The sequence below is a fragment of the Labrus bergylta genome, chromosome 2 (genome assembly GCF_963930695.1).
Source record: "Labrus bergylta chromosome 2, fLabBer1.1, whole genome shotgun sequence".
Classification (NCBI taxonomy): Eukaryota; Metazoa; Chordata; class Actinopteri; order Labriformes; family Labridae; genus Labrus; species Labrus bergylta.
Window position 1 is genome coordinate 33804520 of NC_089196.1, and position 24905 is coordinate 33829424.

Here is a 24905-nt window from a genome sequence, read left to right on the forward strand (position 1 = left end):
AAAAAAAGGAACAAAAAAAAGTAATCTGTTCTATGAGTCTTTCAATATCAAGAAGTTATTTAACTTCTGAAACACAGCTTTGTCTATCATTTGACCTAACAGAGGAAGATTTGATATAGGCCTGTAATTATTCATTATTGTCTAGATTGTTCTTTTCTAGTAGTGGCTTGATGACTGCTGTTTTCAGGGCCTGTGGGAAGACACCTGAGAGACAAGTTTACCATTTGTAACAGATCTGGAGCCATGACTCCTCCTCCTGCTGCCAATATCAAGACAGCAGGAGGAGGACTTTAATTGTTTAATTGTCACTTGTTTTTTATTGGTGAGATCAGAACAATACAGACATTAAAGAAGGGGGTCCATTGTTTTTCTGTAATGTAGAACATTTAACCCCCATTACCACCCCCACCCCCCATTATCACACCCCCCAACCATGAAACAGACCAGCTGGACAGAGTGAACAGAGTCAGCTGATCTTCAGTCAGCAGTGTTTCTCAGACTGATAGACGGCACAGAGACACTGAAGAACCAAGAGTCCAGAACATAAACCCAGGAGAGAGAGGTTCAGTGAATGTGGTGTTGAAGGTGTGGAGGTGGATCAGTGTGTCAGAGGAGACTCTGTAGAAGGACAGAGAGCCAGCAGGACAGTCCACATACACTGCTACTCTGTTAGAGACAGAGGAGGAGGAGGAAGAGGAGGAGGAGGAGATCTCTGTTCTTATGTTATTGTGACAGACATAGTAACCTTCGTCAGAGCAGATCAGACTCCAGGACTGATCATTAAATCCAAACAAACATTCAGCTCTGTCTCCTCCCCTTCTGATTCCTCTGTAACTCACTGATACATTAACATCTCCTCTCCACTCGACCTCCCAGTAACAGCGACCAGTCAGACCAGTCCTACACAGCAGCTGAGACCACCAGTTATCAAATCTGTCTGGATGATCAGGATATGACTGAAGCTCCTTCACACGTGTCACCTTCCTGTTGTTGTCAGACAGTTTGAGGTTTCTGTTCACTGTGTTTGTGTCCAGTTCCAGCTCACAGGCGTCTGATGGAGAGAACGAGACACAACACAGCTGCAGGTTATCATCTGTTCATTCATCAACAACTTTACTGACACTTACTGATAGGGGTGTAAAGGTACACGTACTCGGACCGGACCGTTTCAGTACAGGACTGATCCGAGTACGTGCAGAACAAAAGTGATTTAATCTGTGTTCCCACACGGACCGCAAAGCAGAAGCACACCTCAGGGTGGAGGAAGGCTGTGGCTGCTGGTATGGGACACAGCTTTTAGTTAATAACTTGTAAAAAAGTTCAAACATAAACTGTGCAGATAAGTAGTTCCTAAAGTCCTGTTGGTCTGGACAGTTGCATATAACCGGGATGGAGTTCTTTATACAGACTTACTCTTAAGTTTTGTTTTCATTTTCAGCGATGATCCCGCTCAAACTAAGAGCAACAGGGGAGGGGGAGACGCGTCTGTGTGGGAGAATAACCTGCAGCATGATAGAATGAACACCTCCCTCCCCATTCCCACAATAATGGACAAAGAGACGTTGACAAGACGAGAGTAGTGTGCCGTTGATGTTCAGCGGACATCGGGTACGTCACAGGCAACACGTCCAACTTATTAAAGCACTTGAAAAGGCAGCACGCGAACGTAAACATCACTGCAACTAGGAAAAAACAGACAGCCTTTTGCTAGTAATTCTAAACGGGCCAAAGCCATAAAAAATGCCATTGAAGTTCTTATATCAACAGAGGGAAATATTAATAGTTCTGAAACTACACTGTCCCAGATGTGATTAGTTTTATTATGTGCTCAAAGAGCATTCAAAAAAGTGTTGCCTTCATAAACTAAAAGGTGTCAGTGTAATTTAAAAGAAATATTTTTATATATAGGCTATTTTAATGACTTCATTTCATTCTAAAATACTTTATTTCATTCATATCTTTTATTTATTGGAGACTCTTTTGGTTGAAGGAAGCAACATAAGTTTATTTAAAGTTTTTTTATTACAATGTTTAATTTAAAATGTTATTAAAAAGTAACCTGAGCAGGTGTACAAGTCTGAACTGTCGATGCTGCACTTAGTCCAATGTGAAAAAGGGAAATTATAAATGTTCCTAATAAAGAAAAAAAAGCGTTGCATCAGGTCCCTTTACTGTAGTGAAAATGTACCAAACCGAAGCTTCAAAACTGAGAACTGTATCGAACTGAAATGTTTGTGTACCGTTACACCCCTACTTACTGAGAGTCAATCAAACTTACAGTTCATATTCAGCACTGAATGATGTTTGACAGCACTGAAATGTAATAATCCACTTCTAATCAAGTTCAAATGGAGTTACCATGGCAGCCAGGAAGAATGGAGATCCAAATCAACAAACACATGCAGTGAATAAAGTCTGACTAATCAAAGTGCAGCACAAAGAATCTATGAACCATCTGCTGTCTCCAACTGTTCTGTCCTCAGAGGTCACATTCAGCACAAACAGGAGCCTCATTTCCACTTTCACTGTCACACACAATGTGATGGCAGCAGGAGTGTGCCACGTCCCTTTGTCCTGTCTAACTACTTTTAAACTGTGTTTCTGAAGTCATGGAGACCATTTCTTTTCCATCAATCTAGGCTCTACAACATACATGGTTTTGTTTTAATTGAAATTTAACTGGACTGGATGAACAGATCAAAATCTGAAGAGACAGATGATAACTCAGTCCTTGTGAGTTTTTCTCTGCTTGTCTAAGGTGTAGGCCACGCCGTCCCGACCTCACCTGGCCACCTGGCGGCCTGCAGCTGACTTGTGTATTGTTGTTGGATGTTCCTGCTGGCCTGTACTATGGTGATCGTGGACTTTGCTGTGTGCCTTACTGTCTGCACAGCCAGAAGACGAGGAGGAGAGCTAGCTTATGTCTCTAAAGATATTCTGTTTCTATTTCATCACTGAATTCACGTCTGGATGTTTTTGAGGAGAGAACTTGATGTTGGAGACTCTGCATATTTACATGTTTATGAAAATGAACGTCAAATCAAAAATGATTTCTGCTGTTTTTAAAGTTGATGAGCTCCACGAGCTCGACTACGAGCAGCCGGCCAGCAGCCAACATCAAAATGTGAAATGTCACAAAAACTGCATGTTGTAAAATATACATTTCTGTTGGATGTGATGAATGGTGATTTTCTATTCACTGGATTATCACTTTTATTTCAGTTTACATTTTTCATTTCATATTTAAACTCTCATGAGTTTCCATCACCCTCACTTTTATCATCACTTTGTGTTACTTCCAGCCCTCATCCTGTTGTAGTTTGAAAGGTTTAATCATAACAGAAACACAATCTGGACAGCAGCAGGCACAAACCAATAGTTATCTAACCTCTGAATTTAGCCAAGTCATAAGATCATGTTCTGATACACAAGACACACACACACACACACACACACACACACACACACACACACACATACACACACACTCTTTCCTGGTAAGAGATCAGTTGTCTGTCCAAAGGGCTGCCCGATGCAAGTTTGTTTACACTGACCATGCTATCCCCACTGTAGTGTCTGACCGGCGCCATTATCACAACAAATCACACGTGCACACCAGAAACCTGATACCTGTTGTTGTGTGTGTTGACAGAACCACTCCTCTCTCCCCCTCTGCTTCAGAATACACCACCGCCTCATTTATGCTGCAGAATGCTCGCTCCCTTAACAACAAAGCAAACCTATTTCACTAAATATCAAACTTTACTGACAGATCCACGTCATCAGAATCATTCAAACCGATGGTTTTATTTAGGCTATAATCGCGCATGTAGTGAGCCGTTTCCAATAAGTAACTTTCATTATGACAATATATAAACATAAAATAAAAATAAAAAATAAAAGTCTGCCACATACATACTGCATCAGCGCCGTCTCGCCTTCATTTTCCCTGTTGGGCCACGCAGGCTTAGGACAGTCAAACAATGGACTTGGGCCTGCACCTCTGTAAAAGCCTCATTTGAGTTATTCACTGAGATCACAAAGAGGCCTAAAAGGACTCTTAATCCCAGAATCCCCTGCGGTACTTCACACCTACGCGTGAAGTAAGGGGGGGACCGGAACCTCTCTCTCCTCATTGGAGGGGACCTGAGGTAGACCCCCCATGGAGCAGGCCAGGCTACAAAGCTCCAAGACTTCCATTGCTCACCCTCTTTCACGCGCTGACCTTTGCTGCTCGGAGACCCAAGAAGATCTCCTGTTTCCTGCAACAATCTTCCTTTGTTTTAAGTTTTTGGCGCGCAGGTAATCCGCGGCCGGCAGTGTTCTAAATTCCGAGCTCGGATTGTCCAGTGAACACATTTCAGTTTCTCGGAGAGCGTCAGACTATAACAGATTATCAGAAAGATAACGGTCTTATTCCGTCCTGCAACGAAAGGACATCAACGGACATCTTTCCACTCGACGGAGAACCAACGAAGCCGCTCTCGCCGTAAGGGACCCTCGCCGCCATCAGACGCCTCTGCACCAGGACGGACAGAAGATCTGCTCCATCGCCGGACTCTTTTCCTTTCACCAATCGCGGACAAAGCGATTCACAAGTGAGGCTTAATTAGGTCTGGGCAGAATTAGCTTTAGAGAGTGTTTTTAACAATTGTTGATCAAAGCAGAAACTGTAATTTTTATCTTTGTTGGACCTGCGTCCTGAGTTTTAACTGTTTAAAACTCTTGTTGTTTCGGACCGCTGCGTCCTATATGTGTTTAGCGTAACAGCGTTATAACCGGGTATTACTCTTCTGATCAGAAAGGCCAGTGTAAGCCGTATTAACCTGAATTCGGCTATTGGTTTGTTTCTGTGAATGAAGGGAATTACTCCGAGTTGTGGCGCGGGAGTCGGACTGTGATCCGGCTTCTTCAGGCACGCATTTCTCTTTTATTCTCTTTTATTTCCCCTTCTACGAACACATACACACACACACATATTCCCGTGTAAACGTACATCTGGAGACCAACTCCACCACCGCGCCATTACACACAGAGATCTATACACTCGCGGCTATCCAAACGCCTCAGAGACACAGATTGTGTAGGGCCGAACTCAGTCTCTTTTAAGGCCACATTTAGGCCTTTGTTATGTGTGTGCCATCGGAAGGGCGACCACGTGGGACGAAGTAATCTTCCCCCCCCTTCTCTCTCCCTTTCATCCACACGCGCACGCACCCAGGTCTTTGTTAGGTTTTCGCCATCGTGAACGACCAAGAGGGTACGAAGCCATCTCCCCCCCCTTTCTTCTTCCCCCTCTCTCTCTCTCTCTCTCTCTCTCTCTCTCTCACACACACACATACACACACACACACACACACACACACACACACACACCTACATTCACACCCCTTCCACAAGCCTTTGCTTGATAATGTTTGTTGCTTAGATTAGTTTATAATAGTTTTTTGTTTAATTAAGTTCATTGATTTTGGATTGATGTTGCTTTGTTTAAATAAATTCTGTTATAATTTAAGAGAGCAGTTGTTTGTGATTACTGTGTATTTGCATTGTGATATAAGCTGGGTGCGAAGGCTTTGTGTACGGATTTCACGCCTTCAATTTATTAAATATAGTTATACATGATTAATAATATTAGTAATTAAATAACTAATTTGAGACTGATTTGAGTGATATTTTGGTTATATTTACCTGATTACAGGTTGGTGCCCCAAAACGAGATTAAACATAGTTTATGATATTTTATTTATATTATTAATAATTAAGTATAATTATTAAAGAATATAACCAAAGTTGACTTGATACAACCCCAACATCCCGGACGGACCTCAGAGGACCGGACTTATACACTAATGTAATCACTGATGTAGAGTTAAACATTAGACTAACACAAAGACCATAGAGCCTCCAGTTTTCATTAATATATTTCAATATCTTGCATTTATCATCAATTGTGATTTTTAGTTTTAATAAAGAGTGCACAGAGACATGGCGATGGCTTCACACATTTCACCTCCTCCATACTCAGCACATATTCATCAGCTGCATGTATTTATTCTGAAAATAATTCAAGTGTGGACATTAAGTCGGGGCATCTCTGACACGATCATTAAGCCATATATTTGATCATAATTAGTCACAGTGCAGACGGAGATGCCCACGAAAATATGTGGCCAACAATTCAAAGTTTTTGTTGGTTGATCAAACCTTTGATTAATAATATGATAGAGTGAGGGAGAATGCTGACTGACGTGTCCTCTCTGCCACTATATGAAGAAATCAGTGTGGGTCCTGTAAACATGTAAACATTGCAGATATACTCGTGCGTAATGATGAACGGTGGATGTTTTGGCACATAGGACAGCGTGAATGCAGCAGCGACGTGGTGTCATTCTCTGAATTTTCTTCAGTTCGTGATCCTCCTGCTGCAGCAAACTACCGATATGTCCATTTTATCCTTCACTTCATTCACAAGTTCCTTTGTTTCTGGGTCAGAAAGTTTTGTTTCTTTGTCTAAACTTCCGTTTTCGTGATCCAACGCTGGAAACCTTTGATCTGCCCCCTCGTTTGTATGCATTTTCATTCACGAGCTGCTTTGCATTGACCGTTTATGGTTGAATGTGGGCGTGTAGAGGGCGGAACATGGGACTAATCTACGTGCGCACATTTCCAGGTGGATGGTGATTTATAAAGGGAACATTGCATGCAGGTGTGCGTACGAACGGTTTTATAACTCTGAATCATTTTGTGCGCACGCCATTTCTGGGTTTTTGGCACACGTACATTTTTAGTATGAATTTTACGCACTCTTTTATAAATGAGACCCCTGGTCATTTTTTAAAACCTCCTCAAACACCATCTGTTCACCAAAGCATTCAGCCTCATCTAACACTCCCCTCAGCTGATCACCCACTCCCTTTCTCCTTCATTTGTTTGTCTAGTGTTTCTATCCTTTCTCTTCTCTGTTTGTGTTTTTCTATTCCTCTCTTGTTGTCTCCAATTACGCCCCCCCCCCACAAAAACACACACACACACTTTGTAAAGCATCCTTGGGTTTCATGGAAGGCGCTATATAAATCTAAGTTATTGTTATTTACTTCTCAGAGAGAAATAAACAAATCCTCTGTTCACAAGCCATAGTCTCTGTCTGATTGTTCAAGAGCATTTACTCTTCTACACTCCAACATGTGCTGCTGTGTTCTGATGAAGAGAAATGAAAACACACTCACACTTCCTCAGACCAGGATCCAGTCTGTGCAGTCCACTATGGTCCAACCTGGAGGAAGAAACCAGATCAGAATCTATTTCATACATCTTCATTTAAATCCAGCATCAGACAAGAAGCAGAGTTCATCATTCAGAAACAGTGAGACAGCTTCTGTGTGTCTGTCTGTACCTCAGTGTCTCCAGTCTGCAGTGTGGATCCTCCAGTCCAGCAGACAGCAGCTTCTCTCCTCGTTCTCCTGGATGATTGTAGCTCAGGTCCAGATGTCTCAGGGGGGAGGAGCTTAGAGCTGAGGCCAGAGACGCACAACCTTCTTCTGTGATCAGACAACCTGACAGACTACACACACACACACACACACACACACACACACACATACAAACACACACACACACACACACACACCCCCACACACACACACACACATAAACACCAACACACACACACACACACACACACACACACACACTCACACACTTACACATATAAACACCAACACACACACACACACACACACACACACACACACACACTCACACACTTACACATATAAACACCAACACACACACACACACACACACACACACACACACACACACACACACACTCACACACTTACACATATAAACACCAACACACACACACACACACACACACACACACACACTCACACACTTACACATATAAACACCAACACACACACACACACACACACACACACACACACACACTCACACACTTACACATATAAACACCAACACACACACACACACACACACACACACACACACACACTCACACACTTACACATATAAACACCAACACACACACACACACACACACACACACACACACACACACACACACACACACACTCACACACTTACACATATAAACACCAACACACACACACACACACACACACACACACACACACTTACACACTTACACATATAAACACCAACACACACACACACACACACACACACACACACACACACACACACACACTCACACACTTACACATATAAACACCAACACACACACACACACACACACACACACACACACACACACTTACACACTTACACATATAAACACCAACACACACACACACACACACACACACACACACACACACACACACACACACACACACACACACACACACAACATGCTTAACATCCATTGGTCCATTCTTCTCTATTTTACCAGTAACATCCCGTCATAACCATGCAGCTGAACAGAATAGACTTCATAATCTGATACTAATCAATATTTACTCTGGTGACAAATAGTGAAGGTAAGACAGAGCGTGAGATAAACACACAGACTGCTTTGACATCAGCAGTGATGTAGAAACAGTTCTGAACTGTTTCATCTGAAATAAAGATTCTTTAGTTCTTTATGGTCCAAACATTATCCATGGTTTGTTTGTTGGTGGGGAAAGAACTTCATATTTAACTTTCTTTATTCCAGTCCAGCTTCCTCAGACTAAAAGACTGAGAGCTATAGAACGAGCTCAGAGCTTTACAGCTTTAATGTGAAAACATACAGTAAAACTTTAAACCACCACCAAGGCCCATTTAATAAATGATTCATCAAGAAAACATGATCTTAGATGAATAATGTGGATCAGCAGCACACTAACCTGAGAGTGTCCAGTCTACAGAGTGGACTCTTTAATCCAGTAGACAGCAGCTTCACTCCTGAATCATGCAGGTTGTTGTTGCTCAGGTCCAGCTCTCTCAGACTAGAGGACTGGGAGCTGAGGACTGAGGACAGAGCTTCACAGCTTCTCTCTGAGAGGTTACAGACACTCAGCCTGAAGAGGATATGTTTGGTAAGCTAATCAAAATATCAAATAAACTAAGTACATTTAAGCTTATTGGGTAAACTTTCACATGAATAAGTCCTTACCTGAGCGTTTCCAGTGAACAGTGTAGAGTCTTTAAACCACTACACAGCAGCTTCACTCCTGAATCCTGCAGGTTGTTGTTGCTCAGGTCCAGCTCTCTCAGACTAGAGGACTGGGACCTGAGGACTGAGGACAGAGCTTCACAGCTTCTCTCTGAGAGGTTACAACCACTCAGCCTGAAGAGGATATGTTTGGTAAGTTAATCAAAATATCAAATAAACTAAGTACATTTAAGCGTATTGGGTAAACTTTCACATGAATAAGTCCTTACCTTAGACTCTCCAGTGAACAGTGTAGAGTCTTTAAACCACTACACAGCAGCTTCACTCCTGAATCATGCAGGTTGTTGTTGCTCAGGTCCAGCTCTCTCAGACTAGAGGACTGGGAGCTGAGGACTGAGGACAGAGCTTCACAGCTTCTCTCTGAGAGGTTACAGACAATCAGCCTGAAGAGGATTCAGAAGAACACAAATGAAAGCAATTACAAACTATAGTTGTTTTTTCTGAATAAAGAGAACTACATTTGAACTGGATAGTTATGTGAGCACGTACAGAGCTTTGTTTGAAGCTTTGATCACAGGCAGCAGCCTCAGAAGAGCCTCCTCTGAAGCAGAGTATTTCTTCAGGTCAAACACGTCCAGATCTTTTTCTGATGACATTAAGATGAAGACCAGAGCTGACCACTGAGCAGGAGACAGTTTATCTGTAGAGAGACGTCCTGATCTCAGGGACTGTTGGATCTCCTCCACTAGAGAACGATCATTCAGTTCATTCAGACAGTGGAACAGATTGATGCTTTTCTCTGCAGACAGATCCTCACTGATCTTCTCCTTGATGTACTTGACTGTTTTCTGATTGGTCTTTGAGCCACTTCCTGTGTGTGTCAGCAGACCTCGTATGAGATTCTGATTGGTCTCTAGAGAAAGACCGAGGAGGAAGCGGAGGAACAAGTCCAGGTGTCCATTAGGACTCTGTAAGGCCTGGTCCACAGCACTCTGATATAAATGTTTTGGGTTAGGTTTTTCTCTGAATCCTTTAGACCACCTGGATGTTGTTTGTTCTTCTGGCATCAGATTGACTCCAGAGTTGATGAAGGTCAGATGGACATGAAGAGCAGCCAGAAACTCCTGAACACTCAGATGGATGAAGCAGAACACCTTGTCCTGGTACAGTCCTCTCTCCTCTTTAAAGATCTGTGTGAACACTCCTGAGTACACTGAGGCTGCTCTGATATCGATGCCACACTCTGTCAGGTCTGAGTCATAGAAGATCAGGTTTCCTTTCTGCAGCTGCTCAAAAGCCAGTTTTCCCAGAGACTTAATCATCTTCCTGCTCTTTTTATTCCAGTGTGGATCTGTCTCAGCTCCTCCATCATACTTGATGTTCTTCATTTTGGACTGAACCACCAGGAAGTGGATGTACATCTCAGTCAGGGTCTTGGGCAGCTCTCCTCCCTCTCTGGTCTTCAGCACATCCTCCAGAACTGTAGCAGTGATCCAGCAGAAGACTGGGATGTGGCACATGATGTGGAGGCTTCTGGATGTCTTGATGTGGGAGATGATTCTGTTGGCTTGCTCCTCATTTCTGAATCTCTTCATGAAGTACTCCTCCTTCTGTGGGTCAGTGAACCCTCTGACCTCTGTCACCATGTCAACACACTCAGGAGGGATCTGATTGGCTGCTGCAGGTCGTGTGGTTATCCAGAGGTGAGCAGAGGGAAGCAGTTTCCCCCTGATGAGGTTTGTCAGCAGCACATCCACTGAGGTGGACTCTGTGACATCAGTCAGGGTCTCGTTGTTTTTAAAGTCCAAAGGAAGTCGACACTCATCCAGACCGTCAAAGATGAACACAACCTGGAACTCTTCAAACCTGCAGATTCCTGCTTCTTTGATTTCAGGAAAGAAGTGATGAACAAGTTCCACCAAGCTGAACTTTTTCACTTTCAGCACATTCAGCTCTCTGAAAGTGAATGGAAATGTGAAGTGTATGTCCTGGTTGTCTTTGTCCTCAGCCCAGTCCAGAGTGAACTTCTGTGTTAAGACTGTTTTCCCGATGCCAGCCACTCCCTTTGTCATCACTGTTCTGATTGGTTCATCTCTTCCAGGTGAGACTTTAAAGATGTCTTCTTGTCTGATGGTTGTTTCTGGTCTGTGTGGTTTCCTGGATGCTGTTTCAATCTGTCTGACCTCGTGTTCATCATTGACCTCTCCAGTCCCTCCCTCTGTGATGTAGAGCTCTGTGTAGATCTGGTTCAGAAGGGTTGGGTTTCCTGCTTTAGCAATCCCCTCAAACACACACTGGAACTTCTCCTTCAGGTTAGATTTGAGTTTACGCCGGCACTCTGCAGCGACTGTTCCTGAAAAAAGAAAGAACTGAAATCAATGAACAGATCCTGATATAGATGACATGACTATCTGAGATTGGAACTTTAAACCTCTTTGTCCTTTTTCTAAAATACTAAATCTGTTAAAATGTTCTTACTGCTCTGCAGACAGTCAGCCAGCTCCTCCTGCTTCATTCTCCTCAGGAAGTGCAGAGTGATCTTCAAAAATGCCTCTTTACAGCTTCTCCCCTGCTCGTCATCCTCACTCTGACTCTGTAAGCATTCTGGGTAATGTGGACTCAGAACCCTGTGGACTCTCTTCAGCTCGTTCTTCACATCGGTGATGATGTTCTCCTCCAGCAGCTGGAACAGAAGGAGACACTGGATATTTAATATAAACTGGTAGAACTCAACATGTGGTTCATCTGTCAGTCTGAAGGTCAGCTGGTCTAAACAGAACAATAACTTAGCATTAAATTATTGTAATGGTAGTATATTAATTAACAGTGTGTTGAACACACCATAAAGATGGAGTCCAGGTCTGTTGGAGTCTGCTGGTCTGATTGATCTCTGTGAACGTTGGAGCTCTCCTGTTGAACTCTGTGACAGGACATATTACACAAGAAAACAACGAGATATATATAATGAAACTCTGAGCCAAGATATGAGTCTTTAAACAACAGAGACATAACATTAACTTGATTTTTAATTCTCACCTTCCATCAGCAGGACGTCCATCTTTAAAGTCAATAATACGACCCATAGACCGATCACTCTTCATGGACACACAGGTGGGTCCAGGAGAGTCTGGTCTCTGTTCCTGCATCCTGATACAAAAAAACAACATTATTAGTTACTGTGAGCAGCAGATGAGACAGTGATGATGATGATGATGATGATGATGATGATGATGATGATGAAGGTGGAGAGATGTGAGTGTTGAGCTGTGACATGGAGAAGAGTCATGGACAGTTAGAGATCCTCACCTCAGAGCTTCATGTTCCTCACACAGAGAGGTTTTAGAGGGAGGGACTCCCTCCTCTGTGTCCTCACACTGATCCATAGCAGAGCGCCCCCTGCTGGGAGAGCTGCACTCTGTCACTACAACAACACTGATGGAGTTCAGCTGCTGAAGTCACATCCAGTCAAAGATCTTCAGATGTGGAGAAAACAAAGAGAAGAAGCTGCTGATTCACCTTCATCATCATCATCATCATCATCACCTCACTGTCAGTCTACAAACATCACATCTACCTGGTTCACCTTCATCATCATCATCATCATCATCATCATCATCTCACTGTCAGTCTACAAACATCACATCTACCTGGTTCACCTTCATCATCATCATCATCATCACCTCACTGTCAGTCTACAAACATCACATCTACCTGGTTCACCTTCATCATCATCATCATCATCACCTCACTGTCAGTCTACAAACATCACATCTACCTGGTTCACCTTCATCATCATCATCATCATCATTATCATCACCTCACTGTCAGTCTACTAACATCACATCTACCTGATTCACCTTCATCATCATCATCATCATCATTATCATCATCATCATCATCGTCATCATCACCTCACTGTCAGTCTACAAACATCACATCTACCTGGTTCACCTTCATCATCATCATCATCATCACCTCACTGTCAGTCTACAAACATCACATCTACCTGGTTCACCTTCATCATCATCATCATCATCACCTCACTGTCAGTCTACAAACATCACATCTACCTGGTTCACCTTCATCATCATCATCATCATCATCATCATCATCATCAACTCACTGTCAGTCTACTAACATCACATCTACCTGGTTCACCTTCATCATCATCATCATCATCACCTCACTGTCAGTCTACAAACATCACATCTACCTGGTTCACCTTCATCATCATCATCATCATCATCATCATCATCATCAACTCACTGTCAGTCTACTAACATCACATCTACCTGGTTCACCTTCATCATCATCATCATCATCACCTCACTGTCAGTCTACTAACATCACATCTACCTGGTTCACCTTCATCATCATCATCATCATCACCTCACTGTCAGTCTACGAACATCACATCTACCTGGTTCACCTTCATCATCATCATCATCATCACCTCACTGTCAGTCTACAAACATCACATCGACCTGGTTCACCTTCATCATCATCATCATCATCACCTCACTGTCAGTCTACTAACATCACATCTACCTGGTTCACCTTCATCATTATCATCATCACCTCACTGTCAGTCTACTAACATCACATCTACCTGGTTCACCTTCATCATCATCATCATCATCATCATCATCATCAGTCTACTAACATCACATCTACCTGGTTCACCTGGTGTTATGATCTAATCTTCTGTTCTCTCTTATAGTAGATGATTTATTCCTCTCAGATGTTCTGTTCTTGTCAGATTGATTATCCAGCTGAAGTATTAAAGTAGTTGTAGGTTCTGAATGTATTCACTGCACAGTTTGCAACTTGGACATGAATCACTCTTTTTTAAGATCTGTCATCATCTCCTTCTTGTTCTAATTTGATGAATTTAAATGATTTTATTTAAACTTTTATGAATTGAACTTTTTTGAATCGATCCTCTAGCATCTGTAGTGTCCCACCTGAAGGCATGTATTTATATTCCTTATAATCAACATTTATATGTGGTTAAGTGGTCATGAATAATCATAATAGTATTTCAGTATAATAATGAACTAAAAGACACATATTATGCAAATTAGATAAATAAATAATAATAGTGTGAGGGTTGCATATTATAAACATAACATAATCAACTAAGGATGAAATGCAGAAGGGCACATGTGCACATGAATTCAAACTGAGCCTACAAAGTGAAACTCATCAAGGATAGAGTGAAAAAAGTTAATGCTTAGATGAAATTTTGCATGGTCAAAGAGTGAGGTCTCAAGTTTCATACGAGCTCGCTTTTGGGGTAATTAAGTAACAAATCTTAGGCTAACCTGACATTTACGAGAGGTGAAGGAGAGACAAATACAAGAAAAAGGACCATCATTCCAAGAAAACCTGCCATACATGCTGTGTTGGTGTGTCGATGTCCGGTCACAAGATGGTTGGCCAGATATATACCCCATTTATCAAGAAGACATGACATTGCAGTAGGTTTTTTTTTGACTGCTAACTTCTGAAAATAGCATGTGGCAATGTATGGGACATGGCTGGGGCTGTGAAGCCCACGTGGGACATAGTTAGAGCTATCAGGCCCATGTGGGACACAGATGGATCTATAAAGCCCATATGGGACACAGATGGATCTATAAAGCCCATGTGGGACACAGATGGATCTATAAAGCCCATGTGGAGGAGGCGGATACCATCTCCACGCCCTCAGCAAGATAAGTATATATTGTGTGATATTCTTTGTCTTGGTCAGTCGTCTGCAGACGGCTCATTACTTTGGATTCTGAGAAAGATGAATAAAGCTTTTAGTACTCAATTTGTTTGTCTCCTGGGTCCAGTCTCTGAAGAAAGACAAACAAGCTTTAAAACACCACTTAGAACTTCAAAAGGACAGTTAGATTTAGAGTTTAAAATGTTGATGTCTTTGTTGGTCCGGTCACAGGCAAAAACTGACCCTGCCTATTTTCTGGATTTATTAAAAAAAGGACACTACACATCAATAAAGTTTTATCTTATCAGAGGAGGCTTCACTGCAGGACTTTGAATCATAAAACAATAACAAGTCAAACCCAACAAGTCACTGATTAACCAAGAACACAGTCAGCGGATTGAGAGAGTTACAACAACTTCTTATGAATATGTTCCACTGTAAAGAAAACGTAATTAAGAAAAATGTTTAAATCAAAATGATAATCACTCAAACATTTCAATTACAGAAGATAAAGTGATGATCTCAATGAAAGAAACTTCCAGAGCGGGCTCGTCTTTAATCAACCTGTTAGCATGGTTAGCATAGCCTGCATCGGGACTGAGGATCATTGTGTGTCCTTCACTTCTACTTTAGTCAGAGCAGCTAATGAATCCGGTGGCTAACTGTTAGCTTACAGCTCTTTTTATACTTAAATTAAAAGAGTCTTTCAAACAGTATAAAAAGTGTCTCTTACCTTCAACACAGAGAACTAATCTGCATCTCAACAGGACAACGTCAAAGTCAAGTTTCCTGACACCAGGAAATACCAAAGTCTAATAATCACCATAGCAACAGGGAATCAAAGGTCACAGCTTTATAACATTTTACTGAAGGAAGCTTGTTTATTGTGTCGGATGATCCTTTACTGCTTTGATATCAGATATATTGTGTGATGATAGAAGTTGATGAAAGTGTTTGAGGCAGTCTGTTGTCCTGCAGTGGTCTGTAAAAAAGGAAGGGCTGCTGTATGGGATCAACTGCCTGTAAATAAGATTTTGAACTCGTGAAAGGTTACTTTGGTGAAATATTTTGTGCACACAGGTAAGGTTTGCACATGTGCAAACAACATTTGTAATTGTAGAAATAGTCTGAGCATATGTAAAACAATTCTGTTGTTGTGAAAAAATGTGAAGACGTGTAATGATTTTGTGCTCACAGTTCAGATTGCACAAATTCCCTATCTTCACGTGCGATCCTGAAGGTACACGCACAAGCTTTGAGTTACAACCACACATTTTGACAGAGTCATTACGCGTAAGCCTCCAGCCAATCAGCACGTCTCTACCTTGTCAACTGACAGTCAGAGGAAGCTGAGTCTGTTTAGTATGGAGTTAGATCCGTCTCAATTTTCATACAAGGAATGTGAAATGTCTGTAGCCAATCAGATGTCTCCTTCCTATTCAGACAGTCACAGTAGGGTAGATTGAATGGTATGTTTTAATGTGATCACTTTAGCGTTACATCGCAGCGATCAGCCGAGCTGTCTGATTAAGTCGTCTTTATGTTGACGAGTACAAACAGTCTCTGTGATCGTCGTACTAGAGATGGAAAGTCGTTTATCGTGCTGGGTCACATTGTTGATGCTGGGCTCTGCTCTAAACGAGTCAGTATCTGAAGTGTATGTACAGTTTAAGCTCTGTGTGCAATAATGAACGGCCCAACTCAAGAAACGAGCCAGACTCTCTTGTTGACATACTCCGTGTCTGCAAAGACCGAGATGCCTTGTTTCATAGCGTGGGGGAATGTCTTATTGTCAGTAGCTTCCTTTAACATGAGAGAAAATGAACTTTCAAACAATTCCCAAACATGTTTCTAAAAGTTCACATCCTGGTGACTTATCCAAAGAAAGACTATCTACTGCTTCTTTGAGCTCCTCTGAAGTAATATCAGCATCACATCATTCTGCAAACTCCTCGTCTATATGAGGAAGAAGAGCTGAGAGATGGCTGAAGAAGGAGTCAGCATCCATGACAGAAAAGGCTGATGAGTCTAGTTTACCAGAGAAAGAAACCATTTCATCAAGACTGGATCAGAACTAACTTGGTCATGAACTAATGAGGCTTTGATTGGATTTCTTTCCTGCCTTCTTTTCTCTCAATGACAGAAATACTTTCCTCCCCTTCCTCCATCCATTTGACCCTGGATCTTCTGTCGGCTCCTTCAGCTTTCTTCACACAGAGTTCATCCAGCTGTGTTTGTAGAATATGTCCTTTTTGTTTATCATTGTCACAAAGTCATGTCTTATTACAGCAGCTTTTTATTTCTTTGATTATATTCATTTCTGATGATTTGTTACTTCTATTTAGAGATTTTCCAAATGTAACAGAGTGCTCCCTAAATGTGAACTTCATGAATTCCCATTAAGAGATGTAAGAAGTGATAGATTTATCCAGCATCACATCAGATAAAATAACTTTTATATCTTCAGGAAAAGATCATATTTAAAGTCCCTCCTATAATAATGTTGGCAGTTGGATAGTTTAAGGGATTCAGTGACACTAGAGACCTCCAAAATCAACTGTTTGTTTTGAGTTAGGTTATTAAAGCCATACCTATTGACCAAAATATAAAAGTGCTCATTAATGTCAAGTACGTAAATTATCCAGTGACCATCATGAGTACTTCTAGAGGTGATGAATTTACCAGGAGGGTTACAGAACAGGAGCCTGCTGATCTAGTGGAACCAAAGTCATCCCATTGATTTATCCAGAATATTTCATCCTCTAGTTTGAAGTGTTTCTTCAGAAATATAAAATTAGCTTTTTCACCCTTACAAAATAAAAATACAGATTTTCTCTTTGTGTTTTCTCTCGAGCGTTGAGAGATACAAGAAAATGAAACATTCATTGTGAACACAAACCAACAACTGTTAATAAACAAACTATTCCAACCAGTTGAAATAAAAAGGACACAAAAGAGAGCCTTAAACTTAACGTCCCTTCAATATGAAATAATATGAACTGAACCATCCAACCTGTGTGCAGGCCAAACGCCTGTTATTGCTGGCTTACATAGACCATCAAATGTGATCTTGTATGGCGCTCCTAAGTGACTCTCTGTCCGTTGTTGAACCCAGCACCACCTTTGTAGTACGCCCGTTTTCCAGCTGCTCTTGCTCGTTGTATCTTTGGCCATAGTGCAGCTCCTGCAGCAGCAAAGAGCACCTTGGAGAAACTCCACTTGATGGACCAAATGTTGGATGGGCTAATATCCCTCCATGGATTGTTCCAGTACCTAGCGTTGACTTACAACTTGTGGAGCAAAAGTGAGAATGGATTCAAAGAAATGTGGCTAACATTGGGCATTTGGTTGAAGATTATTTACAAAAGAAATATTATAACTACATACCTACTGATGGATCCAAAGAGCCAGAGAGTGGACATGTGGGGACAGGAGTGTTCATAACTGAGTTTGATATAGAAATATGTAAAAGAATGAATAATAAGTGATCCGTGTTTACAGCAGAACTAACTGCTATAATGTTAGGGTTGAATGGATCGAGAAGGCCAGAGAGAGTTGTTGTTTGTTCAGATTCAACTGCAGCTCTTACACGCCTGAACTCAAAAGAAACAGTAAGAGAGGACTTACTGATGGAAACGAAGATGATGTTGTTGAGATTACAAAACTATCTCTGTATTTCTCTTCATCCTTTCTGTCTGTATTTCTCTTCTTCCTCTCTGTCTGTATTCCTCTTCTTCCTCTCTGTCTGTATTTCTCTTCTTCCTCTCTGTCTGTATTTCTCTTCTTCCTCTTCCTCTCTGTCTGTATTTCTCTTCTTCCTCTCTGTCTGTATTTCTCTTCTTCCTCTCTGTCTGTATTTCTCTTCATCCTCTCTGTCTGTATTTCTCTTCTTCCTCTCTGTCTGTATTTCTCTTCATCCTCTCTGTCTGTATTTCTCTTCATCCTCTCTGTCTCTGTATTTCTCTTCATCCTCTCTGTCTGTATTTCTCTTCATCCTCTCTGTCTGTATTTCTCTTCATCCTCTCTGTCTGTATTTCTCTTCATCCTCTCTGTCTGTATTTCTCTTCTTCCTCTCTGTCTGTATTTCTCTTCATCCTCTCTGTCTGTATTCCTCTTCATCCTCTCTGTCTGTATTTCTCTTCTTCCTCATCCTCTCTGTCTGTATTTCTCTTCATCCTCTCTGTCTGTATTTCTCTTCTTCCTCTCTGTCTGTATTTCTCTTCATCCTCTCTGTCTGTATTTCTCTTCATCCTCTCTGTCTGTATTTCTCTTCTTCCTCTCTGTCTGTATTTCTCTTCTTCCTCTCTGTCTGTATTTCTCTTCTTCCTCATCCTCTTTGTCTGTATTTCTCTTCTTCCTCTCTGTCTGTATTTCTCTTCTTCCTCTCTGTCTGTATTTCTCTTCTTCCTCTTCCTCTCTGTCTGTATTTCTCTTCTTCCTCTTCCTCTCTGTCTGTATTTCTCTTCTTCCTCATCCTCTCTGTCTGTATTTCTCTTCTTCCTCTCTCTCTGTATTTCTCTTCATCCTCTCTGTCTGTATTTCTCTTCATCCTCTCTGTCTGTATTTCTCTTCTTCCTCTCTCTCTGTATTTCTCTTCTTCCTCTCTGTCTGTATTTCTCTTCATCCTCTCTCTCTGTATTTCTCTTCATCCTCTCTGTCTGTATTTCTCTTCTTCCTCTCTGTCTGTATTTCTCTTCTTCCTCTCTGTCTGTATTTCTCTTCATCCTCTCTGTCTGTATTTCTCTTCTTCCTCTCTCTCTGTTTTTCTCTTCATCCTCTCTGTCTGTATTTCTCTTCTTCCTCTCTGTCTGTATTTCTCTTCTTCCTCTCTCTCTGTATTTCTCTTCATCCTCTCTCTCTGTATTTCTCTTCTTCCTCTCTCTCTGTATTTCTCTTCATCCTCTCTGTCTGTATTTCTCTTCTTCCTCTCTGTCTGTATTTCTCTTCATCCTCTCTGTCTGTATTTCTCTTCATCCTCTCTGTCTGTATTTCTCTTCATCCTCTCTCTCTGTATTTCTCTTCTTCCTCTCTGTCTGTATTTCTCTTCATCCTCTCTGTCTCTGTATTTCTCTTCTTCCTCTCTCTCTGTATTTCTCTTCTTCCTCTCTGTCTGTATTTCTCTTCATCCTCTCTGTCTCTGTATTTCTCTTCTTCCTCTCTCTCTGTATTTCTCTTCATCCTCTCTGTCTGTATTTCTCTTCTTCCTCTCTGTCTGTATTTCTCTTCTTCCTCTCTGTCTGTATTTCTCTTCATCCTCTCTGTCTGTATTTCTCTTCTTCCTCTCTTTCTGTATTTCTCCTCTTCCTCTCTGTCTGTATTTCTCTTCTTCCTCATCCTCTCTGTCTGTATTTCTCTTCATCCTCTCTGTCTCTGTATTTCTCTTCATCCTCTCTGTCTGTATTTCTCTTCTTCCTCTCTGTCTGTATTTCTCTTCTTCCTCTCTGTCTGTATTTCTCTTCTTCCTCTCTGTCTGTATTTCTCTTCTTCCTCTTCCTCTCTGTCTGTATTTCTCTTCTTCCTCATCCTCTCTGTCTGTATTTCTCTTCTTCCTCATCCTCTCTGTCTGTATTTCTCTTCATCCTCTCTGTCTGTATTTCTCTTCTTCCTCTCTGTCTGTATTTCTCTTCTTCCTCTTCCTCTCTGTCTGTATTTCTCTTCTTCCTCATCCTCTCTGTCTGTATTTCTCTTCTTCCTCATCCTCTCTCTCTGTATTTCTCTTCTTCCTCTCTGTCTGTATTTCTCTTCTTCCTCTCTGTCTGTATTTCTCTTCATCCTCTCTGTCTGTATTTCTCTTCTTCCTCTCTGTCTGTATTTCTCTTCTTCCTCTCTGTCTGTATTTCTCTTCTTCCTCATCCTCTCTGTCTGTATTTCTCTTCATCCTCTCTGTCTGTATTTCTCTTCCTCCTCTCTGTCTGTATTTCTCTTCTTCCTCTCTGTCTGTATTTCTCTTCTTCCTCATCCTCTCTGTCTGTATTTCTCTTCATCCTCTCTGTCTGTATTTCTCTTCTTCCTCTCTGTCTGTATTTCTCTTCTTCCTCTCTTTCTGTATTTCTCCTCTTCCTCTCTGTCTGTATTTCTCTTCTTCCTCTCTGTCTGTATTTCTCTTCATCCTCTCTGTCTGTATTTCTCTTCTTCCTCTCTTTCTGTATTTCTCTTCTTCCTCTCTGTCTGTATTTCTCTTCTTCCTCTCTGTCTGTATTTATCTTCATCCTCTCTGTCTGTATTTCTCTTCTTCCTCTCTTTCTGTATTTCTCCTCTTCCTCTCTGTCTGTATTTCTCTTCATCCTCTCTGTCTCTGTATTTCTCTTCATCCTCTCTGTCTGTATTTCTCTTCTTCCTCTCTGTCTGTATTTCTCTTCATCTCCTTTGTCTGCTGTGTGTGTTTCTTTATTTCATCGTCTCCACTTGTAGGAATCTGTAATCTTGTGTCCATGACGTCACAGGACTTCGGGGCCTGGTTGCCTACTGTTGTAAAAAAAAGTTCTAACTTTTGGCAGCTTGGACATAAAGCTCTCTTTTTCCTCCCTCTACATCCTTTTTTCTGCTCTGCTAGATAAGCTTCACTTCATATGGCTTGTTTGTTAGTTTTTATTTTCGTAAAGTGATCAGGTGCGCTGCTCAGCTGCGCACTGCGTCCCAGCACGCTCTGTTTGTTTGTTTGTTCTCGTGTTTAATGTTGTTAAAACGTCGTCTTATCCGGCCTGTCTGTGGAATATGTTTGTCTAAAGTGTAAGATGAGTGTCCCTCGAACTGCGCTTGTGTTTCTGTGGCTAATAAGTCTACTTGGACAATGCCTTTCCATGCAATGTCCGAAAGCACACCTGAGTGAGGCGTCACGGCTTGCACGCTCGTACAGCCGAGAGGCTCTGCTGGAGCTACAACCAGACCCGACCCAAGCAGTTGTATCAAGCCACTTCTACCGGCTGACGCTGGAAAAGATCCCCCAGGAGCTCATCAGGACCAAAAAAAGGAAAAAGAGAGGAGGAATTCGAAACCGGTTACGAAAGAGATCAAATCGGCCACCACTCCCATCTATTGTCTTCACAAACCTGCGCTCTTTGAGCAACAAAGTGGATGCTATACGAACATACGCAAGGTACTGTAATGAATTCCAAGAGGCATCTCTGTTATGCTTTACAGAAAGCTGGTTACAAGCGACGATGCCTGACTCCCTCTTTCATGTCCCCGGATTTACTTTGCTGCGAGCAGACAGAGACGCTGACTCAGGAAAAACAAGGGGAGGAGGCATCTGCGTGTATATAAACGATCTATGGTGCCGAATGCACTCAGTCAAAGTTACGATCTGTGATCCAAATGTAGAAATTCTCAGTATGACTTTAAGACCATTTTATTTGCCAAGTCAGAATTTGGGTGTATTTTGCTGTTTTCCCTCAAACGGGAAAGCGTCACAAGCTGCACGGACCATAGCTGACTGTGTTCCTGAGCTACAACTCAACTACCCTGAGGCACCGGCTATAGTTTTGGGAGACTTGAATCATTGTCACCTGGAAACTGTGCTGCCTGGTTTCGAGCAGTACGTCAAGGACCAGACCAGGAAAGACAATATTTTGGACAAGTGCTTTGTAAATGTCAAAAGTGCTTATGTGTCCAAGTGCCGGCCACCTATATTAAAGTCCGACCACAATGTTGTGCACATGATTCCAGTGTATAAGACAAAACTTAAGAGAAGTAAACCAGAAAAGAAAGTGATTAGGACATGGACAAATGAGAGTAAAGAACAACTGAAAGCCTGTTTTGGATGGACAAATTGTTAAATTTTTCATGAGGGCTCCATAAATGACATAACTGATGTTACAAATGATTATATCAATTTTTGTGTAGAGCTGTTGTTCCAACAAAGGAAATTTAAATTTACCCTAATAATAAATCATATGTCACTAGTGACATAAAGGCAGTCATAAATACAAGAAAAGTGGCTTTTAAAAATAAAAATCCAGAAGCACTAAAACTTACAGAAAAAGAGTTGAGAATCAGACTGAGAGAAGCAAAAGTGGAACACAGACAGCTTCTTGAACAAGCCTTTAAAGCTAAAAACCCTAAAAGAGTGTGGGACAACATGAAAGCTATGACGGGCATGTCAACTCCAATCAAATCAATTGCGACAGACAATGAACTTTTTTTTTCTAGATTTGAATCACAAGACGACCCTGCAAAATTCCCTGAAATACTCAGAACCATCATACCTGCAGCTTCAGACAGAATTATCATCACTGTTGAAGATGTAAGGAAAACATTTCAGGGTACAAATACAAAGAAAGCAGTGGGACCTGATAAGTGTAGTGGTTTTCTGCTAAAAAACTTTGCAGCTGAGTTGGCTCCAGTATGGCAACCAATTTTTCAGTCTTCAGTTGACACACACGAGGTCCCTATGTCATGGAAAACTTTGTACATAAAACCTTTACCTAAGATTCCATGTCCAAGGGATCATAAAGACTTCAGACCAATAGCTCTTACCTCAGTGATCATGAAATCTCTAGAAAGAATACTGCTCAAACATCTTTGGTCCATATCATCACCAAACATTTAGATAAGCCAAATACATTAAGAGCCCTCTTTCTAGACTTTTCATCAGCATTTAACACAATAAAAGCAGACATCTTAGTATCAAAAATGATTCAACAAAAACTTAACCCCTACTTGACTCTTTGGTATGCTTCTTTTTTCACTAACAGAATCCAGTTTGTGAAGGTGAATAACACCCTTTCATCTGCTATCACAACTAATGTTGGCGCTCCTCAGGGTTGTGTGAGCTCAGCTGTGCTTTTCACTTTTTATACAGATGACTGTCGGTCTGATACACAAAATCAGTACACTCTGAAGTACTCTGACGATACAGCTCTGATTTCTCTGTTAAGTAACTCTGACGACCCTGGACTGCACCAACATGCTGTGAACAAAATAGTTATGTGGAGTGATGACCATGCTCTAGAGATCAATGCAAAGAAAACAGAGGAAATTGTATTTGGTTCACCGTCTGATGCTCATAAAGCTCCTATTCTCATTCATGATGAAACAATCAAGCAAGTGTCATCTTATAAATATCTGGGTATAATGATCGACCATCTGTTGTCCTGGAAAGATCACATCGATTACATCTGTAAAAAGACAAAACAAAGAATTTATTTCCTCCGCCGTCTGAGATCTTTTGGGGCGAGTCGACAGATTCTTCTTTTGTTCGTTGCCTCTGTGATTCTAAGTGTCCTACAGTATTGTAACACCTCATTGTATATGTGTCTGTCTGCCACTCTGAAGTCTAAACTGCTCCAGCAGTTGAACATCTGCTCTAAGATTGTAGGCCAACCCATGCAAAGACTCTATGAATCGGCCTACAACAAAAGCATTTTAAGACTGGCTAACTGCATCGCCTCTGACCATGACCACGCCCTGAACACAGAGTATGAACTGATACCATCAAACTGGAGATACAGGGTCCCACGTTTTAATAAGGTCAGACTGAAACACTCTTTTGTTCACCAATCAATCCTAAAATTGAATGTGGAGCTGAATCCTCGACCAAAGCGCGTTTAGGGCCTCTGTGCATTTGTTTGGCATTTGAGTGTTGTTTCAAATGTTTGTATCTTTGTTTCCTGTCTTAACCCTAAAAAACCATTTGTATCATATTTGCTATGCAAGTTTCTGAGACCTCTGTCTTATCAACATGATCAAAACTTTCCTTTAAAACCTGTATATGACCTGATACATGTATTCTGCCCCCTAGAGGATTTGCATTCTACTGCAGGCAGTGGAAGGGCTTTTTTTGACCTTTAAAAAATGGCCACCATCATGCTAGCATCCACACACTTTCAGCAGGAAAATCTTTGCTAATTTTCAAGAAGTTACAGTCAGAATAACATTTATATTGTTACTAATTCTTTAATATGAGTATATTCTGTATTAAAACAATGTATCATTACTTAATAATTCATTCTTCATATTACAGTTAAATCGTGTAAACACACACTATTTTGATGATTCAATAAATCTAATTAATGACTGAAATGCCATTTAAAAAAAACATTTTGGGTA

At 41.3% G+C, this 24905-nt stretch overlaps 3 protein-coding genes and 1 long non-coding RNA gene across 4 annotated transcripts in view; 1 reads left to right on the forward strand and 3 right to left on the reverse strand.

Annotated features, from left to right (window-relative positions):
* LOC136181104 (NLR family CARD domain-containing protein 3-like) overlaps nucleotides 1-24905 on the reverse strand; it is a 724139-nt gene that overhangs the window by 409345 nt on the left and 289889 nt on the right. Inside the window, exon 5 of the mRNA XM_065961446.1 lies at nucleotides 11987-12065. Coding sequence (XP_065817518.1) covers nucleotides 11987-12065 — 79 coding nt within the window. The remainder of the gene's footprint in view (nucleotides 1-11986; nucleotides 12066-24905) is intronic.
* The window catches only part of LOC136181112 (protein NLRC3-like), a 693514-nt gene that overhangs the window by 271713 nt on the left and 396896 nt on the right, over nucleotides 1-24905 (forward strand). The gene's annotated exons all lie outside the window — the stretch shown is intronic.
* LOC136181162 (stonustoxin subunit alpha-like) lies at nucleotides 428-7320 on the reverse strand. The gene is made up of 2 exons (XM_065961686.1): nucleotides 7230-7320; nucleotides 428-1051 (listed from the first exon to the last, which is right to left on the reverse strand). The coding sequence occupies exons 1-2, from the start codon at nucleotides 7318-7320 to the stop codon at nucleotides 495-497; spliced, it is 648 nt and encodes a 215-aa protein (XP_065817758.1). The 3' UTR covers nucleotides 428-494.
* LOC109979242 (uncharacterized) lies at nucleotides 12190-15638 on the reverse strand. The gene is made up of 3 exons (XR_010667589.1): nucleotides 15592-15638; nucleotides 12452-12618; nucleotides 12190-12292 (listed from the first exon to the last, which is right to left on the reverse strand). It is a non-coding gene; the product is annotated as an uncharacterized lncRNA (long non-coding RNA).